Raw genomic sequence first — 18,413 nt, forward strand, 5'->3', positions numbered from 1 at the left:
CACATGAGGCTAGATTGACATCCACATGACTGATCTCCTCCCAGAGAGATTGGAGAAGGCCCCGACTGATCTGTGGAAGACAATGAACACAACATCATGGGCACTTCTGTGATGGGTCATCTGGATAATATCTGTATCAACAGGATTGCTGTAGTCTGCCCTACACTGCCATTGGAACTGGATGAAGTGAAGCAGATCGCTTAGTGAAAATAGCTTTATTACTTTGAGTAGAAAAAAAAGGAATTATTTATTTTTGCATATACAAACTGTAACGTACAGAAAATATCAATAATCTCCCAAAACAACTTTGAAAAAAAAAAGAAAACAGAACTGTATGAAGAACAAAGTGCAGTGCATGTTCAAAAAACACAATGTGCAGCATTTTTTTTTTTCAAGTAATCAGAAAATAAGGAACTGAGATTATTAATGTCAATTTCACATCGGGTACTTTAGTGAGGACCTACCAGTCTTTGTTTCAGGGTTTTAAAATGACTTATGTGCAAGGATGTTTTCTAGAGGAAAGAAAAGACATGCATGTATAACACATACATATAAAACTGTTTTTCTGTCTATATCTAGTCTATTTGTGAGTGAGGATAAACTGAAACATGGTAAGGGTTCATCAGATGGGATAATTCAACAGAGGAACAAAACAACACTGCACATTTCGGCAAACAAGACAACAAGGTGGCACTTCAACTACAGTATATGGAGGCATTTATAGCTTGACAGTGAGCTGTGAGGTCCCATCCACGTGAAAAGAACAGAAAAACCTGCATTTTTAAGAGTCGATTCAGGTCTGAATATAAACAGTGCTTCACCCTAATCATTTTAAATGCGTCATTGCAGACATTCACCAATCTTTTCCAAATACAATTTAAGGGCAAGACCCATTTATATTATTATTATTATTTTTCACAGTTAACATTGACTTTTTTTTCTTTTCTTCTCAAGAACATACATTAGAGTGAAGTGAAGTTTTTTTCTTTTGTGGCCGAGAAATAAGCATGAGCTCAAATTGATCACACAGTCTATCGCAGAGGGCTATCTTTTCCAAGTAAATCCCAGGGGCTTTTCAATCCAGGTTCAGCTCAAATGTAGTCATAATGTCTTGTTGCATAGTCATGTCAATACCAGACATCTAGGAAAAAAAAGAGAAGAACAGACCACAGAACAGTTGTTAAAAAATGATATTTTACCAAAACCAACCATATCAAACTAATATAAGGATGCAGGCCACTCACAGCCTCTCGCCTCCTGCGTTCTTGCTCCTTTTTGCGGGCCATCTCTCTGTGGTTATCCACCGAGGACTGTGGTGTGAGAGGAGGTTGTGTTTCCATGGGAGAATGGGGCGGCTCTAGAGCTTTGGGAGTGTCTATGGTAGCGTCTGTGCTAGGGCTCTTGGGTGAATCAGGAACCTCTTTAAAAGGTTGTGGAGGATTGGTTTCTGCTTTACATGGGCCCGGTGGTAAGGTAGAAGGAGTCTCTCTCTCTTTGCCACCCTCCTCCTGTTTCTTCTTCAGTGCTTTTTCACGTTCTTCCTTTTCCATGGCAGCCTTACGGAACTGCTGGAAGCTCTCCTTGGAGGACTTGATTGCAGTTTGAGTGACCGACTGCCTCACCAGTCTCGCCCAAGACTCTGCATTTTTCAGAACAATGTCCTAAACAAAGAATGTCCATGTTTATGTGCAATCCATCTCAAATGTAGAAGGAGTTGGCCTCAACTAGGATCAACTTTAAAGCAGCTTTCATTGATTTTTGGTCCCTGAAGGGCAGAAAACCACCAAAATAGCATTTATTTGTGATAGAGGATGCCCTCTGGTGGTGGAAAGAAACTACAAATTGTTCAAAATAAATAACTGTATAGTTAATTTGAAATTATATATTTCACAATACAATAAATGCGTGGGGGTGAGTTTGTTATTAAATAATGATTCCTTCTAAGTTAATAATTAAGAAGAAAAGAGATGAGAATAAAGACATGTAGCAGCGTTTTGGAATGTTTATGTAACTGAATTAGCAGCTGCTATATGAGCATAATGAATGAGTTTGATCCCCATTGGTCAACACAGGTTTTGACAGGACACCTGACTGACGGATGTATGTTCCTGTCCCCGCCGGAGAAAGGCGAGGGGGCTTTCCAAAACTGCACCGTGTTTTAAGACCCTTCACAGCAAGTGACAGAGTGTGTAGGGATCGGTTTTGTAATGGGGCCTAACTCCTCATCACTGTGTTCTCCCCAGCCTCTGTATGCTGTAGTCTGGTAGAACCCCCGCCCTGGCTCTCCTTGCTGATTGGTTAAGGGGCCGTCCCTACATCTTGGCGTGGCGGTGTGGCGTCTCCGGCGGCGCCTGCATTTCAACTTCCTCCTTTGCAAAGAACTGCTTTTACCAAGACAGCGAAGAAAAGACCAAGGACTCGAGCTAGAGTTCTTTCGGTCTTTTTTAGTTACCGCTAAAAAAAATTGGCGGCGCATGCACAAGGAGGGAGGGGTTGAAGTGTTTGGGTTCAAATTCTCACTTGAAATCTCTTGCTTGTTCTTTTCTTCAAAGTTACCAACTGTAGCTTTACATTTTATTTACTTTCTGTAGTAAATATTAAAACATTTAAATATTGACAGTGTACAACCAGGAATCTCAAAGATAAATGTAAGACTTTATTATGCCTTTTTAATGCCATTTAACATTAAATGTAATGCCAACGTCACAGCCATACTGGCAAAAGTAGGACTGATACAATGGAAAACCTGTACACATTTTAAGGTCATTTTAATAAAGAACATTATAAATTCACATTCATACGAACATTGATATAATAACTTTGTAAAGTGTGAGTAAACTCAACAAAATAAAAATGTTACCCTGCGTTCCAAATCGCATACTCTTTTTTTCTACATACTACATCTGACCATAAAAAGAATCTAGTTAACATGCAGTGGGCACATAATTGGGACACACTTTTACTTATTGCATCATAACATTGCGCCTTGATCTTGCTTTTATGTCTGTCGCATCCCCAGTTGTTTTCATACAGAGGTTCCATCGATGTGACCTCACTTCTGGTGCGCACTGGATGTTGATTTCAACACTAAAAATCTCAGCTGTATGTAGTAGACATCCATTACTACCATACTAAATAAAAGAAAGTAAGGGTATTGGAACGCAGACCTAGTGATTAAATCAGCACGCTATTGTGTCGATTCTGACCCACAATCCAGTGCCCACCGGAAGTGACGCCACATCAACGGCGCCTCCAAGTGTAAACAACCAGGGATGTGACGGATATATTAACAAGAGGCAAATTCAAAGGCACAATGTTATGATGAAATAAAGAAAGTTAAAGTATGTGTGCCTAATGCAAGCCAACTATATTCTTTTTTTGATTAGAACTAGTATTTAATATTAATATTTCCTGAGCCACTGCGCATGCACACCACACAAGTGTGAGTTGTTAAAGTGATGACAAAAGGGCAGAGAGCAGCAAACCCATATGACCTGCACTGGCTTTGTGTCTGTTTACGTTTTAGTATGAGAGCTGAATTCCAATACAGCACTTTTTTTTCACTTTTGTACACCTTATACTGGTATTGTGCTAATGTTTTATTTGTTACCAGAAATGAAGGCACCTGGTTCTTATGTGTTATTATTGTTCAAAGATGTCATGTGAGAAAGAAAGAAATACTGTACATGATTTAAATACATTACATTTAATACAGCACTGTCAATTTAGTAGTGTGCTGATGTTATGTTACAATTTCCAAGAGGAGAGAGTTATACCATGGCTGTTTGTTCATAAGGGATGAAATTAAATAAATAATTATTAATTTTTTTTTGTGTATTTCTACTTGATTCTGAATCGATATCAAAGCATTTCAATCAATATCGAATCGTGACCTAATGAATCGAAATCGAATCGTGAGATTCTTGACAATACCCAGCCCTAGTTGTAGTCTAGGTTGATGCACACTAAAAAGGAACTAAATTCACACCACTATAATATTGTGCTTACTGCTAGTGTCTGATTTATTGTACATCAAACATGAAGATATATTTCAATTAAGATTGACTTTACTTCCATCAAGGAGAAACGACTCTCAGACCCTGTTTCCACCTGGGATTAACATCTGACTTTTTGAATCTGGTTACAAGTGGCCAGCTCTCAGTCCGTGTGTTCCCACTTGTATTTTCAAATGTGACTTCTTTGTCTACTTGTGATCCGATTCCATTTACCCGCGCTGTATTTAAATCAACACGCATCATTTCCGTTTGCATTGCTGTTTTTAACCGGTGGGGTTCAAACAAGTAAACATACAGGGCTGTACAGTGCCACAGTTTTGATCGCATTTGCTATTAAAATGTATTACGTGCGAAGATAATTACAAGTCTAGGTTGACGAGATATGCTACTGTCTCATTTAGACAAGGAGGAGCGATGCACAACACTGCTTAGAGGGCTCTACATTAACACTCGCCAAATGCGGGAAATATCATAGATAGTATATCAAAGTAAAAACTCTTAGGCGAGTAAGGTATTACGCCTCTTTGGCTGGTGAAAGATGTGTGTTTGCCGGGCGGCTTTTCTAACGTCTGCTACACTCTTGTCACCACCACCAGTAGCCTACACGGCTTTCTGTATGCAGTTAAGATACTGCATATGCGAACAGAATATTTCCTGTGCGCCTTCACATTAAACGCCTGTTACTAGCCAAACGCGAGTTGACTTTTATTCTTAAAGGGACACTGTAACATTTTAAGTCATTTATTAGCTAAAATCAATATCCTCATTCATAAATATGTCCTCATTGGTGTAAAATCACCTCTGCCAATAATCTGAATTATCCTCCTGAGCGGAGAATTACAAATATTAATATTACATTTTGTACATTGAGCAGGCAAGTCTTATGGAGGAATCCATGTTGGTTGGAATGTCATCAGGTGCATTGTTTAAAATTTAGAATTGTTCTTGTCCTTGAAGGCCACTGTAGCTTCTGTTATTATTCAAAAGGGGTGGGGTTACCCAGGGAGTGTTGCATTCTAGAACTTTCTAGAACTTTCTTGATGATGTCACATTACACAGTGTCCCTTTAAGCAGATAAGAACAGGAAGTCGTTGCCTTGCAGCTCTCCAGTCAATAGCAGCGATTTCCGTGTTTTCAGATTTACGCAGTGAAATGAAAACAGAGGACAGAATGCTTGTCATTTGCAATACTGGCGGATGCAACTAACGTTCATGAGGCTTCTATAAAAGCTGCATTTTCAACGTATTTCCGCTCAGGCAGGGGGCGGCAGTTGAGTAGGAGGTCCCTAATGTGGATAAAAACCACATTGGTGTTCCCACTACCAAATGAATGCAGACACAACGGACGTAAACCACCTCCGAATGTGGTTTTTGTGATCCGATCTCAATGCGTCTTGAGAGTGTTTTCACCTGTAGTTAGAGCTTTATTCATGTGATCCGATTACAAAAGTCAGATGTTAATGCCAAGTGGAAACGGGGTCTAAGAGAAGCGATAGTTCTAGATATCAGGATAACACCTCTGGACATTGAGTCGGCTCATTGTTTCACTCGTGCACCGGCAGACTGGAATGACATCTATCACCTATTACTTTCAATTTATCTTTATCGTTGCTGATCAGTGATCTCCAAGGACACCAAGTCATTATTTAGCTGGCTGGTCATCTTGTTTGGGCTACTTGAAGATATAAAATGAAACAGTATTTAAAAAAAAAAATCTGATCGGCAAAAACCTCAGAATTTGAATTGACCGTCAGTCAACTGACAGCAGTAGTTTGCACCCAGAAAGGGGCGTAGTTATGACGTAGAGGGCTTCATAGCCCTCATGTATTCTCTGTAAGCTGTTATATGATCCATGACGTCATCAAACTCTGCTTTTGGTTATTGTTTTTCGGTCAAACCCCAACCCTGGCAGCGGAAGGGTTAGGGTATTGTGCGTTTAAATTGAGAAATCAGCCTACGTTTGAATTTTTTTCTTGAAAACCAAGCAAGTAGAATCATATCATATTCGCATTTATTTATATCGCAATTGCAGCGGCACTATTGGCACCAGGCCTGACAACTCTTCCTGGGGAAACCCTGGATAGATATATATATATATATATATATATATATATATATATATATATACACACATAGTAAATAGGGCTGTCAAACGATTATAATTTTTAATCAGATTAATCACAGGATTCTGTGGATTAATCACGATTAATTTTACCATTCGAAATATGCCCGAAAAATTCGAATTTTCTCTGTATATTGTTGTATGAACGGAAAGATAAAGGACAGAAGGTGGATATATACATTTAAAATTAGTATTTTTATTAATTGAAAATCCAAATGATGGTTTTAATACTGAAAATAAATTTAAATCAAACTAAAATATATACCTACCTACCACACCATAATTCAATTTGTCTGTCTCTTTACTATGTCTTTGGGCAAATATAGGCTATATAATGGCATTTATTTGGTGAATCTATAGGTTGTGCATTCTTGAATACAACTTGATTACAGTGCGCGGTGGGGGTGTGTGTGTGTGTGTGTGTGTGTGTGCACAAACACGTCCTAGGGACTGTTCATTTGTGCCAGGAAGCCGGCGTTATGTTGATGTCTACTCACACACACCTCTGAAAACTGCAGACGTTTGTGTCCTCGCGGGCTCTGAACAGAGCGGACAATGTTTCTCCTCCTGTTGCCCCCGACATCAACTGTCACCCGCGGCAGTTGATTTTATATACTATCAATGCCCCCGACACAGACGTGACCGTTAGCTGATTAAAACACGGCAAGGGCTAACGTGCTGCTATGTTTGGCTGCGCGCAGCTACTGATCCTGGGTCAGCCACAACGTTAGATGACTGTTGTACAGAGCCGGTGGGATGCACGGGGCGGATCATTCTGCACATGCGTTAATTGCGATTAAAAAATGTTATTTAATTAATTTTGACAGCCCTAATAGTAAACAATTTTTTTATGACGTTAAAAAAATCGAAGACCTTTGTGAAGGAAATGCAATACCTTGTCGACTTCAATAGTTTAAAGGCTTTACTTTGAGAACATTAAATTCAATGCTTGTATAATGCTTGTAAAACCCGCTGGTTCCCTGATTTTAGAAATGAACAGTAGTAGTGATTGCTCCATACTGTATTGCCTTGATGTGTGTCAGCTGATTAAAGTAAAACTAATCCTTGTTGGTGCAACACTGTCCTGATCTGCAGAGTGTTCCTTAAACAATTGGGGAAGAGATCTTGACCATTTTCAGTAATAGTAAACTCAATTAAACAATTCAAACCTTTTTGGGAATGTGTGGTTTTTCCTCTTCAGTTGATTTACTTGCTGTGTTGGTGTAAGGCACATTGGTCACCTGACTCTCAGGAAAATCCTCAGGGCCTCTGAAATCTGGCAGAATCATTTAATATAAATAAGTTTACTAATACTAAGTATTAGCCATTTAAAAAATGCTGATGTCAAAGTTAGACTTACTAGACTTGGTCTCATCTTTGGATAGCAGCGGGCTGTCTGTCAGAGGGGACAGCACTGGGCCTGGCTGAAATGGAAGATTTAGTTTTTATTATTTAGATTAATTATGTCTGGAAAGCTCAACACAGTGCAGTCTGCATTTCAGAATACCATGCAGTATGATGATGCTATGCACCATCATATACTAGACGTACAAATATCCCTGATACATTGTCAGATAACATGGTATGGCAAACTGCTACTAATCTGATGGTCCAAATTGTTAAACCAGTTAAAATAAGACCAACCCTTTTCATTAAGACCATCTACAATGATCTGTGCACTGTTTATTTTATTCCTTCCTGAATCTTATTTTATCAAATTGGAAGTGTGATGAGATGTTTTTGATAGTCTAGAGTACAGCCAGGAAAGGCCTTCAGAGTAGACTACTAAAACACAGGTAATTTCAGATTGATGTCTAGAAGCTATTGCAAGTATGTCACACGTTTTGAAAAGTTGTATTTTAACAATCAAAGCCAACAATGTTTGGTTAAGTTTTATGGTTGCATCAACTGTACCTCAAACCTGGCAGCAGCCCAGTCCAGCAGCACTCCTGGAGACGCCATGGGCGATAAAAGGGCAGACAAATCTGACAAACAGGAAATGACAAATATTGATCGTCAGCACATCATAAGAATCTACTGTTTACCATTAACATTCACCAAGAGCTGGTGCACAATAACACTATCTGTAGGCAGAAAGAAGTAGCATGAGACGGAGTGTTTCACTACTTTCCTGATCAGCCCTACCACAACAGAGTGAAAGAAGTTTTCACTACCTGAACTTGCTGAGGACACTGAGCATATGGGACAGTTAAAAGTCATATATTATGCTCATCTTCAGGTAAAAATAGTCATTTGTGTTTCTACTAGAAAGTTATATATTTCTTACAGTGCCATTGCTGAATCTGCTCTTTTTCAGCCCCTGTCTGAAACACTCTGTTTTAGAGCCTGTCTCTTTAAGCCCCACCCTGCTCTGATTGACCCTGAATCTACCTACCAGTTAGATTCAGGGGTATCTGGGTCTAAGGCTTATAACAGGAGGAGGAGTGCTAAGTGAGGTTGGTAATGAGGGAGCATGGCTTTGCCCCTTATGACATCATAAGGGGAGAGAACAGGTTATCAGAAAGGCAGAGGTAGAGAAAGCGAGAGGGTTGTTTTTCTCATACTTTGGGAGTCTCTAATCACATCGGGAACCCATTTTAACAACAACGTAATAGGTGACCTTTAAAGGGGAAGGGGCAGCTGTGGTGAACAGGTGGTGGTAGAGGAAGGCTCATTGGACATCATTGTACTTCATACTTCTGAGCCAATAGCAGGAGGAATAGGGAATCTCATTGAGAAATTAGGTCTCACAGGGACTTCAAAAGTTCGGAAAGATTGGGCCGATAATGCAAAAATTAAAATGATTAGTGCAAGGTCATTTTAAACTGTCAAAAATTAAAGGAATTAAGTTGAGGCATAGAGTCTTCAAGTTTAAAAATGCCATCACATTTTATACCAACAGATCACGATCCCTTAGGTCAAATTAACGTTAAAATCTTATTTCTCCCCAGTTGACAGGCAAAACAGAGAAACGTAAGCAGTACCTGGAGGTGATAAAGTCAGCTCATCACATGTTTGGTTCGTATCGTGTTGCGTTGGCTGACTTTTGCTTTCTGCTACAGTGGACTGCGCGGCATGAGGAGGCGGACTAGTCTTGACCGAGGCTTCCGTCAAGTCTTTGGCCGCAGATATCTGCTTAATGCTGGCAGCCCAGGTCACCTTTGTCTTAAGAAGAAATGACATTTTTTAGATTTCATTGTCACCAGCAAGGATAGCTTACCATGAATCACTTGATTTTTCAGGAAGCAAAATACTGAATGTATTTACCTTCGTCTTTAACTTTTGGCCTTTATTTTTCTGCCTCTTTGGTTTTGGAACTGAAAGAAATGCACATGAATAATTAACAGTCTTATCAAGACAGGCGTCAGACCTTTTCTAAACACAAATGAACATTTATAAGTTAAACAGACTTACTTAAGACTTTGATATTAGACTTTTATTCTAAAAGGTTGCCATTGATTTAACAACACTTTTTTTAGTTTTAAACATTTAGAAATATTTGTTGAAAGAATCAAGTGGCAGGAGGAGAGCTTATGGTATCCTTCACCGTAAGCTCTCCTGCCACTCCTATCCTTCAAAGCACCGGAGCTCATGGAAGTGAATAAGGTTGACAGAGGGGAGGAAGAGTTATGACCAAAAGAACTGGCATAAATAATCCACAACCAGGCACAAGGTTTGATTCATTGTGCAGGATACCCAATAAATTAAATGCCTTTTTACATTTTTGAAACCAACTTTAAAGTGCCTGGATCTGGATTATTTATGCCATTTCTTTGGTCATAACTCTTGCCTCCCTCAGTCATTTACAATATTTATCTGAACCTCTTAATCTATTAATCATTTTGTTCTCAGTACACCACTCATCTGCTTCACACACGTCGACAAACCAACTCCACCAAAACAATGCGTCCGATTAGCTTGTTTTTAATGCAGTTTCGTGAATGGCATACATTTAATTGAAGTACACAAAATGTTTAAGAAGCATTTCTTCCCTCTTTGTTTGAACAGGTCAACCGTTTCTATGTGCAGAGCAATAAGTGTATCTGGAAACTGAGCAAAAAAATAAATACATTGGTGTTTCATACTGGATTATGTCGACAGGTCTTTACACCTAAGTAAAAAGGTTTGCCATCGTTTTGCCTGCTGCACAGAAAGTACGTTTTCTGAAGCCCAGTTGAGACCAAAGATTCGCCTTGCAACGAGACGCAACTGCTCGCAACCGCTCGCAACCGCTCGCAACGAGCTGGCCTGGACGTTCTAAAACTGGACCGTGCGATTTGACATGTTGAATCTTCTGCGACGCCTTGCAACGCGCTGCAACGAGCAGTTCACACTGCTGCGATTTCTCCCCGTGACGTTCTAAAGCCGTCTCGTCGAAAGCAGTTGCAAGGTGAATCTTTGGTCTGAACTGGGCTTTACGAAGTGGTTGGAGAAAAGATAGAACAAACTTTACATTCTGCAAATACTGAGGTACAACTTAAGGTGGTTTCACATTTTTTCTGGTTGTTGCTGATCTGCAGGGGTCACTTTTGACCACATCCATCGGTAATGCAGAGTATAATAATTTACCCTTCAGTTTTTGCTTTGACTTATCAGTGCCATTGATGTTGGCACTGATAAGTCAGTGTTTCACACCTAAATTGTTTGGTTCCAGCTTTACTGCGGTTCGTTTGTGCAGGTGAGAACACAGCATTCATACTCTGGTGCACACCAAAAAAGGACCAAACAAGCGTACCGAGACATTGTTGAAGGTGGTCTCAGTACGCTTCCAAACCAACTCTGGTGCGGACTGTTTGCGCACTGACTTTCAACTGCAGAAAGCAGCTACGCTATGCATTATGGGATGAAGAAGACAATCTACTTCCTGTAGTTTTCCCCCGTGAAAATGCTGACCAATTGTAAAGTAGTTCAAGAACTACGTTATTGCTCCGCCCCAGACACATCTGACCAACGAGTGACAAGAACGTTCTCGGGTTGCCTATGCCGCTGTTCTTTGGTTCACTTCACCAACGGATTCAGACAAATGGAAACGGTGTGAAAGGACCAATCAATTATTCTCACATCTGCTGGGAAGAAAGTTAGCAAACTATCAGGTGAGAAACGGCCCTTAGTCTCAGATCTCATTGGATAGATGTGTTCCCTCATCATGACAGTTCATTAAAAGTGTGTGTGAAATAAACAAAGAGCAAACACCTGATGAATGTGCAAAAATATAAAAATAGTTAATATCTGTGTGCAGCAAAGAGAAATATGGTTTAAAAAGTAGAGGCACCCGGGTGAATTGTGCTCATAGCTGTCTGATTCTAAAGGAGAGAAGGGAAGGATAAAAGAGTTGGGTGAGGGCAGAGTGCTAGGGGGAGAGCAGCTAACCTGATTCAGAGTCACTGCTATCAGAAGGGCTAGAAGGACCAGTGCTGCTGCCAGAGCTGGAAGAGGAGGTGCTGCTGGCACTGAGCGTGAAGGTGGGGTCTACAGAGCCTACCACTTTAGCTGCTGAAAACAAAACAATAAAAAGGGTTGAAGCTCAATGCCTCATGTGTGGAAGCATAACCAAGATGATTACATTGGATTTCCTTTACCTAGTGGCTTTTTCTTAATCGAGTTCTGCTCTTTACTGAGTAGCGGAGGTTTCCCAGCATCCTTTGGTTTGGCAGTCTGTATTCCTACGGCGGGCTTAAGCTGCTTCTTTTCTGTTGGAGAAAAGAGATAATAAAACTCCATGGCATTGCAAAGATTTAGTAAACGCTTTCAATTTACGGATTCCGTCGAATAAAATAGATAAAAAGACAGAACTGAAGTGAACTTACTGCTTGCGTTTTTGTTGCATTTCCTCAGACATGCTGCGACAAACCTCTGCAGGGCTCTCAGTGTGGAAGGCTTGAGCATTTCAAAGTCCACCTCAATCTCCTCCAGAGTGGAGTCTCGCAGACAGGACTCCCTGGCATGAATGATGGTCACCAACTTGCCCAGCTTGTCCCCCGGCAGCTTGTCGATGTCCATTTTCAGCTGCTTCTTCTCCTGGTAGGTCACTGGTATTGGCGACGCCTCGTCTTCACATTTCAAAGGTGCTCCGTGCATATTGTGTCTGTTGCCACGCCAAGACATGCATACAAAAACAAATACACGTTCAACATTACTTGTTCAAAGTAAAGAACATACAAACTATATTAAAAGATCAAGCCTGGTTAACTCACAAAATGGAGCTCTTTCTGTTGGCCATCTTTTCTACAATAGATTTGTATTGCATGGATTTGTGCTTTAACCTGGCGATATCCTTTTCTTTGGACCTTTTCTCCTTTTTCAACCTGTCTTTCTTCTTTGGTTTCATCAGGGGCTCTTTGGTAAGTCTCTTCAGTTGATCACTGACAGCTTTCAACTGAGAAGCCAGCCATTAATGAGACAGTTAGGGTAAAATGCACTGAAGAGAATTAACTTCTCAAAGCCATTTTGCACGGTTACTGGCATGTATATACCAACCCGTTCCTCTAGATTGGCAAGCTGCGAGGCCACCTCTTCTGCTGAGCTCTCTGCCTCCGACGAGCTTTCACTGGCAGAACTGGCTGAGGTGGACACACTCCCAACTCTGCATCCTTTCCCTTGGTCAACTCGCTGAGGAGTGAGGGAACCACACTGGGATTCTTGTGGAACCTTCAGATATCGGGCCTCAAAAACCTCCTGTTGACAGAAACACAAATGTGTAATTTAAAAAAAAAAAAAAGTAGTAGTAATACTGAACCTTGTTTAACCTTAACCCAATCTGTTAAGGTATCCCAACTGTAATATGCTCTGAAATACTGAAACTGATCCATTCTGCACAGCATTGCAACCAATCCAACAAATAAACAGTGACCTAATTCATCCATATTCACATAGGTCAAGCAAAAATGTCAATACCCACAAAAATCTGTCAAATAAGTAAGTCAGTAATTTAGCAACCTGTCACTGGTGCATGAGAAAGCTTGTTGATATTTGAACCGAGCACCGAAACAAATCCTCAAGCACGGTACACTTCCTTGGCCCCTACAGCACGGGGCTGATGCTCCTGTACGATCACAAGCATAATAGACAGCGGTCCTACCCCCAGTTTATCTGCAACTATTCACCTCGAGAAATGAAATTAAAAGTGGTTTTACGTTTTTGCTGGTCTGATGAGGAGGTGGATCGCTTGCTGCAGATTTGGCCGGATGAAAATATTTTTTGAAAAACGGCGTAACTGGGCCTTGTGTGAGTGTGCACTAAAATGACTTAAGTTATAGCACAGTATATTCTTTTGAGATAGGCCTACGTTAGGCTGTGTGTGCATGGTGCATCTGTATTGTGAAAATATCAGAATGTAGCTTTGTATTAATGCATCGCTGCTGCTACATACACTTATCACTACCAATAGAAATAGAAAGTCTATTATATTTTCCTTCTTGAATCAATCCCGTTAATACAATTTGGAGTTTATACCACTAGCAGCACTCAAGAGAACTGTTTTGTTGGTGTTTCTTGCATGTGATACAGTTTGTCAGATGGTTTCACAGTATCTCATTAATAGTAGTCGCGGATGGCAACGTGCCAACAAAGGCAAGAAAGAAAGAGCCTGCCAGCAAGGTCACCTGGATGTAAAAACGATATGCTGTGTCTGCAGTGTGCTTGTGTTTGATAAAAAAGTAGTACACACTTAAAGCCACTACGAGTAAGTCGGCACGTTGGCGACACCTTTGAACAAAAGCGGTAGTATTATTACGACGCCAGCTGTCGTGAAGCTGTTTTCTAGCTCGTGCAGGGCGTTCAGATTCAAATAATCAGGAAGCAATATGGTGCGTGTCCGTGTGTTGAAAGCAAAGTGTGAGGGCACCGGACTCTTTTCGGCTCCATGAGTCTATGGGTGACACAGCATCAACTAATGCCAGTAAGTGCTAAACACACCTGATTGCAATGAGTTGATGCATTGTCACCTCTCACGGAGCTGAACGAGTCCGTGTCCCCACACAAAGCGAATGAACGAGAGATGGCAGTTAGTTAGAATGGATCACGATGAGGTAATGTGTTTATGTTGTAAACAATGACTATTTCAGATGAATAATGGTCATCTGATGATGCTGGTGAGGCAAAGTAAACTTTGTTTTAGTAGGCTACCGCTCATTCATTTAGGAGTAAACACTGCAGTCTACCATGCAGTCTACGTTCGCTGCGTGAAATTGTGTATACGTTGCTTGGCAACGCCCTCCCGCCCGACTATCACTCTCCCTTTTCGCTTTTCTTCATTGCATTTTCTTTTTTTTCTTTTATGGTTCAGCCCCGTTATCAGTCATTATGACGACAAACAACTGTCTCAAACAAGGCTCCCGCTCCCCTTCCCTCACCTGGAGGGATAGGCTTCTCAAATCGCGTAACTGCGCCACACTGAAATCTGTGACCAATACGGATATGTGACCATAGAGCATGCACGCGTGAACCGAAAATCGGACTGGGTGTACGACCAGATCAAATGCAGTAATAAAAACTATATAAAAACGTCTTTCTTTGCACTGATGGTCTCGTTTGCTGTTAAAGGTAATTTATGATTATGAGAGGAAACATGAGGCTGTTTAAAAGATATTTAAAAGTTACTCGTTGCCGCTTTAACATATTAATTAGGCCTTAAATATATATATACACACACACACACACACACTTTAGGTAGAAAGTAGTTAAATGACAAACAACTGTTTACAAAAAACTCAACAGGGTCGGCTCTTTTAAAATGTGGCTAATCAAACAGAATCATAAAACAGAGATCTATACCTGCAGTTTTCTGGCCATGTAGACCACCTCATGTGAAGGTGGATTGTATTTGTAACAGTTGGAGAACATCAGTCGGACATCAGCAGCGAAGTCCTTTGCACTGGCATACTCTCGTTGGTCCATTTTTCTCTGAGGAAATAACACTGTCAGGAACACTGAACGTGAAGATAATATTATCCCTGCGTTCCAATAACCCATACTATTGAGTATGCCAGAAAAAATGAATAAGGATGTCCCGATACATCCATGTCAAATTAAGTATGCCATAAATACCAGGATGCATTAATACATCCAATTGCATTTTGAAGTATGGAAACCAGCATGATTTAGTATGTAGTATAGTAAACAGGAAAAGTATGTGGTTTGGAACGCAGGGTATATTTTGCGATTAAATCAGCATCGTGTTCTTCTTACCTTGATGGTGCCCAGGTCCATAGGCTGCTTGATGACGTCGTGGTAGTCGTGCAGGCCCAAGCCCACTGAATCGACGGGGGTGTAAAAGGGCCACGCGTAGGCATAGTGTCTCTTGGCCAGCAGCTCCTTCAGGATGTCATTGCTGGTCCTGAGCTGCTCAGACAGTCTGACCTTCTTGCCCTCGGTGTGAGGCAGGTCTTTCTTAGGAGGCTTGATGGGCCTTCCGCTGCCCCTCCTGGAGAGGAAGGAACACGGGGCAGAGCGCTCGGAGGCCGGGGACGCCTCGCTGCTGGTCATCACCACTGAGGGGGCGGGCTCTGCTTTCCTCTTAAAACCTTTTTTAAGCTGAAGATTTACAAAGGAATTTAGTAGTCGTTTAGCATTTTGACATTTTCAAAAGTGTGGTTCAAGATTACAAACAAGCGATGGCATATGAATTGGGGCATTAACCATTATTACCATTATATTGGAAATCAATTTTAACAAGCCAAGCATCAGAACCTAAATTGTGACTTTGTCTCCAGTCAGTGTCACAATCTAGCCATGTAAGACAGTTTATTTCATGATTTAAAGTCTATATGTAAATGTCGCATGCAAACCAGTGGCATACTTACTGGTGCATCAAGTTGTGCAGGGAACTGGATGGGTGGGATGAATTTAGGCACATCAGTAGGAATGACTGTCAATGTCTGCTGGAGAATAACTTCTGACACAAGGGATCTCTGCTTTATTACACCTGCATGACAGGAGGCAAAGTAAACCCATGCACAACAACTGTTTAACATTGGTAAAATAAGGCAGACCAATCGCAGTATGGACCAACAATCCAAAGGTAAATTATTGGCAATATTGGAACACGTCTTGAGGGACCGCTGATGTTCATGATACCTGCAGGGGTCTTTCTCCCTTTGACTGGTTCCTTTGTAGAGATTGCTTTAACTTCACACTCTTCCTTGGGCATGTCGGACACTTTCTGCAAAAAAAGCTTCTCCAGGGACTGCGCCATAAAAACAATGTCATCTCCAGGCTGTGGAAATAATTTGTATATATAATAATATTGTTTATTTTAAATCCCTCAAGGTAGCATGCAAAAAGTCACGATGATTATGTATATGGATTTTTGCAATATATGGATAAGAGTACATTATTCCAGTTCAGACTCACTTTTGCATTACAAAACTTTTTCACAGCCAATATCGTTATATTATCACATTAATATGAACTCTGCTGTTGTATGTATGTTACATGTTGTATGTACGTACATGTACTTGTTGATGGGTTATACAGCAAAACAAATAGAATTCTCTTACCCGATTGTACACGTAGCAGTTGGTGAACATTGTGTTGAAGTCTTGAATACACTCAAGGGCTCTGCAGTAATATTTGTTCTGGAGTCGCTTCTTAATAGTGCCCAGATCCATAGGATCTTTAATAATTGTATAATAATCCTGAAAGACAACAAAGACACTGGCATTAATACACCTAAATATTTCCTTCCCAGACCAAAGTCTAAGAGAACTACTGAAGACAAACATCATAATGGCATCTCAAAAATAGCACATGTAAGAGTTGTGTGACTGTGGGGCTACAGTTACAGTTGGACTACTTACTGGGAGACGCAATGCCACTGCATCAACTGGCTGGCGAAAAGGCCAGGAGAAGTTATTGCTCCATAAAGCTTTGATCACCACTTTGTCCAGATACAGGAGCTGATTGGTCACACAGCCAGGAGACTTGGGCTTTAGGAACTCTGGTGGAGGGGGATTTCCACTCACAGTGGGACAGGGTTTCACAGCAGACATTGTGTTGTCCAAAGGCCATGAAGGGGGAAGTCTGGAGTACTGTGATGATCCGTAGTGCTCATCACAAGATTTCCTACACAAGGAATTCAGAGCAGATTGCATGGCTTCAGTAAAAATTAATAATTAATACGTCAATGCAGAAACCCATTCTGCCTACATTTCTTACATCTGACACTAAACACCCAGTGCCTACATTACCCACGATGCAACCTCAGACAATTCAGTATGACAAATTGGATGGGTTATGATAGAAGCAGCTAACAGTCTCAAAGCACTAACTTCAAGCAGAAAAAAGGAGCTACAGCATTTGATAGGTTGAATTCTTTGTAACTCACAGCCCTACATTTTAGTGTAGTCTCCAGCCCTGATAAATGCTGTTTGAAGTTGTGGCACTTCCTGTGGAGCCACAAAAGGCTTGATACAACTGCCTTCATTTATGAAATGCTGTCATGTCTCTGATGTGTCAATTAGTGGGTTGTTATTCATTCATAGTCTGTTTGCTTTGGTAAGAAGGAACATTCATTATCCTGCCCACAACATGTGCATTTAAAGTCTGGAAATATTCAATATTTTCTTATTGGCAGCCAATCCCAAGAAAAGACCAAAACCAACAATTGACTGTTGCTAATAAACTTTCAACAAGACACCATGAATTTAAATAAAGGTGGATTCAGCAATTCTGAAGAAACGCTTGATGTAAAAATCAGTGAAAATCTCCTCATGATCCGCTACCTGTCTTATGTGTGCTAGAAGAAGAAGAAGAAAAGATTTACTGCAGTTTAAATGAAACAGTGCCAAGCTATTTTACAAAATTAACCAACATTTAAAAATAAAGAGTTTTATTTGTGACAGATTTATTTTACTTTGGTAACACAGACAATGTAGTGACATCAGAAACTTGATGGTTTTGGTATTTTACTGGGATTGTTGACAAAAAAAACACTGGTGTATCCTCCATTACAGGTACACATTACACAAAGGCTAAAATTATTTTTAAATAATTTTTATTTAAATCTGAACAAAGTTTTTTGTTGACACGCTTTGCTTTAATTATGTCTGGGGCACATAATTGTATTCAAGTAAGACGAAAGTGGATGCTGAAGAGAGGAGTCTTTTCTGCTTCTCATGGGTAATACTGCCACCTATAGTATCTTACAAACTGTTTTATTCAGCATTTGAGCTCTGCCAAAAATTAGATCAATCATGGATCCATGTTTCGAACCAATACATTCAGAATTTGAAAAGATAATTTACTAAAAGTAACAAAGAATATGCCATGGCCTACTAA

General features: G+C 40.4%; 1 protein-coding gene across 1 annotated transcript; it reads right to left on the bottom strand.

Moving 5' to 3' along the window:
• Positions 1-1,075: 1,075 nt before the first annotated feature.
• Positions 1,076-17,125, bottom strand: brdt (bromodomain, testis-specific; the record flags this gene model as incomplete). The annotated part of the gene is made up of 18 exons (XM_080032866.1): positions 1,076-1,141; positions 1,245-1,661; positions 7,307-7,413; positions 7,498-7,561; positions 8,052-8,122; positions 9,122-9,302; positions 9,405-9,454; positions 11,508-11,630; positions 11,717-11,827; positions 11,945-12,222; positions 12,332-12,513; positions 12,615-12,812; positions 14,910-15,038; positions 15,324-15,668; positions 15,938-16,059; positions 16,212-16,350; positions 16,634-16,771; positions 16,934-17,125. The coding sequence occupies 18 exons, from the start codon at positions 17,123-17,125 to the stop codon at positions 1,076-1,078; spliced, it is 2,913 nt and encodes a 970-aa protein (XP_079888992.1).
• Between the last annotated feature and the right edge of the window lie 1,288 nt (positions 17,126-18,413).

The sequence above is a fragment of the Ammodytes marinus genome (assembly GCF_949987685.1).
Source record: "Ammodytes marinus genome assembly, chromosome: 8".
NCBI classification, from domain to species: domain Eukaryota; kingdom Metazoa; phylum Chordata; class Actinopteri; order Uranoscopiformes; family Ammodytidae; genus Ammodytes; species Ammodytes marinus.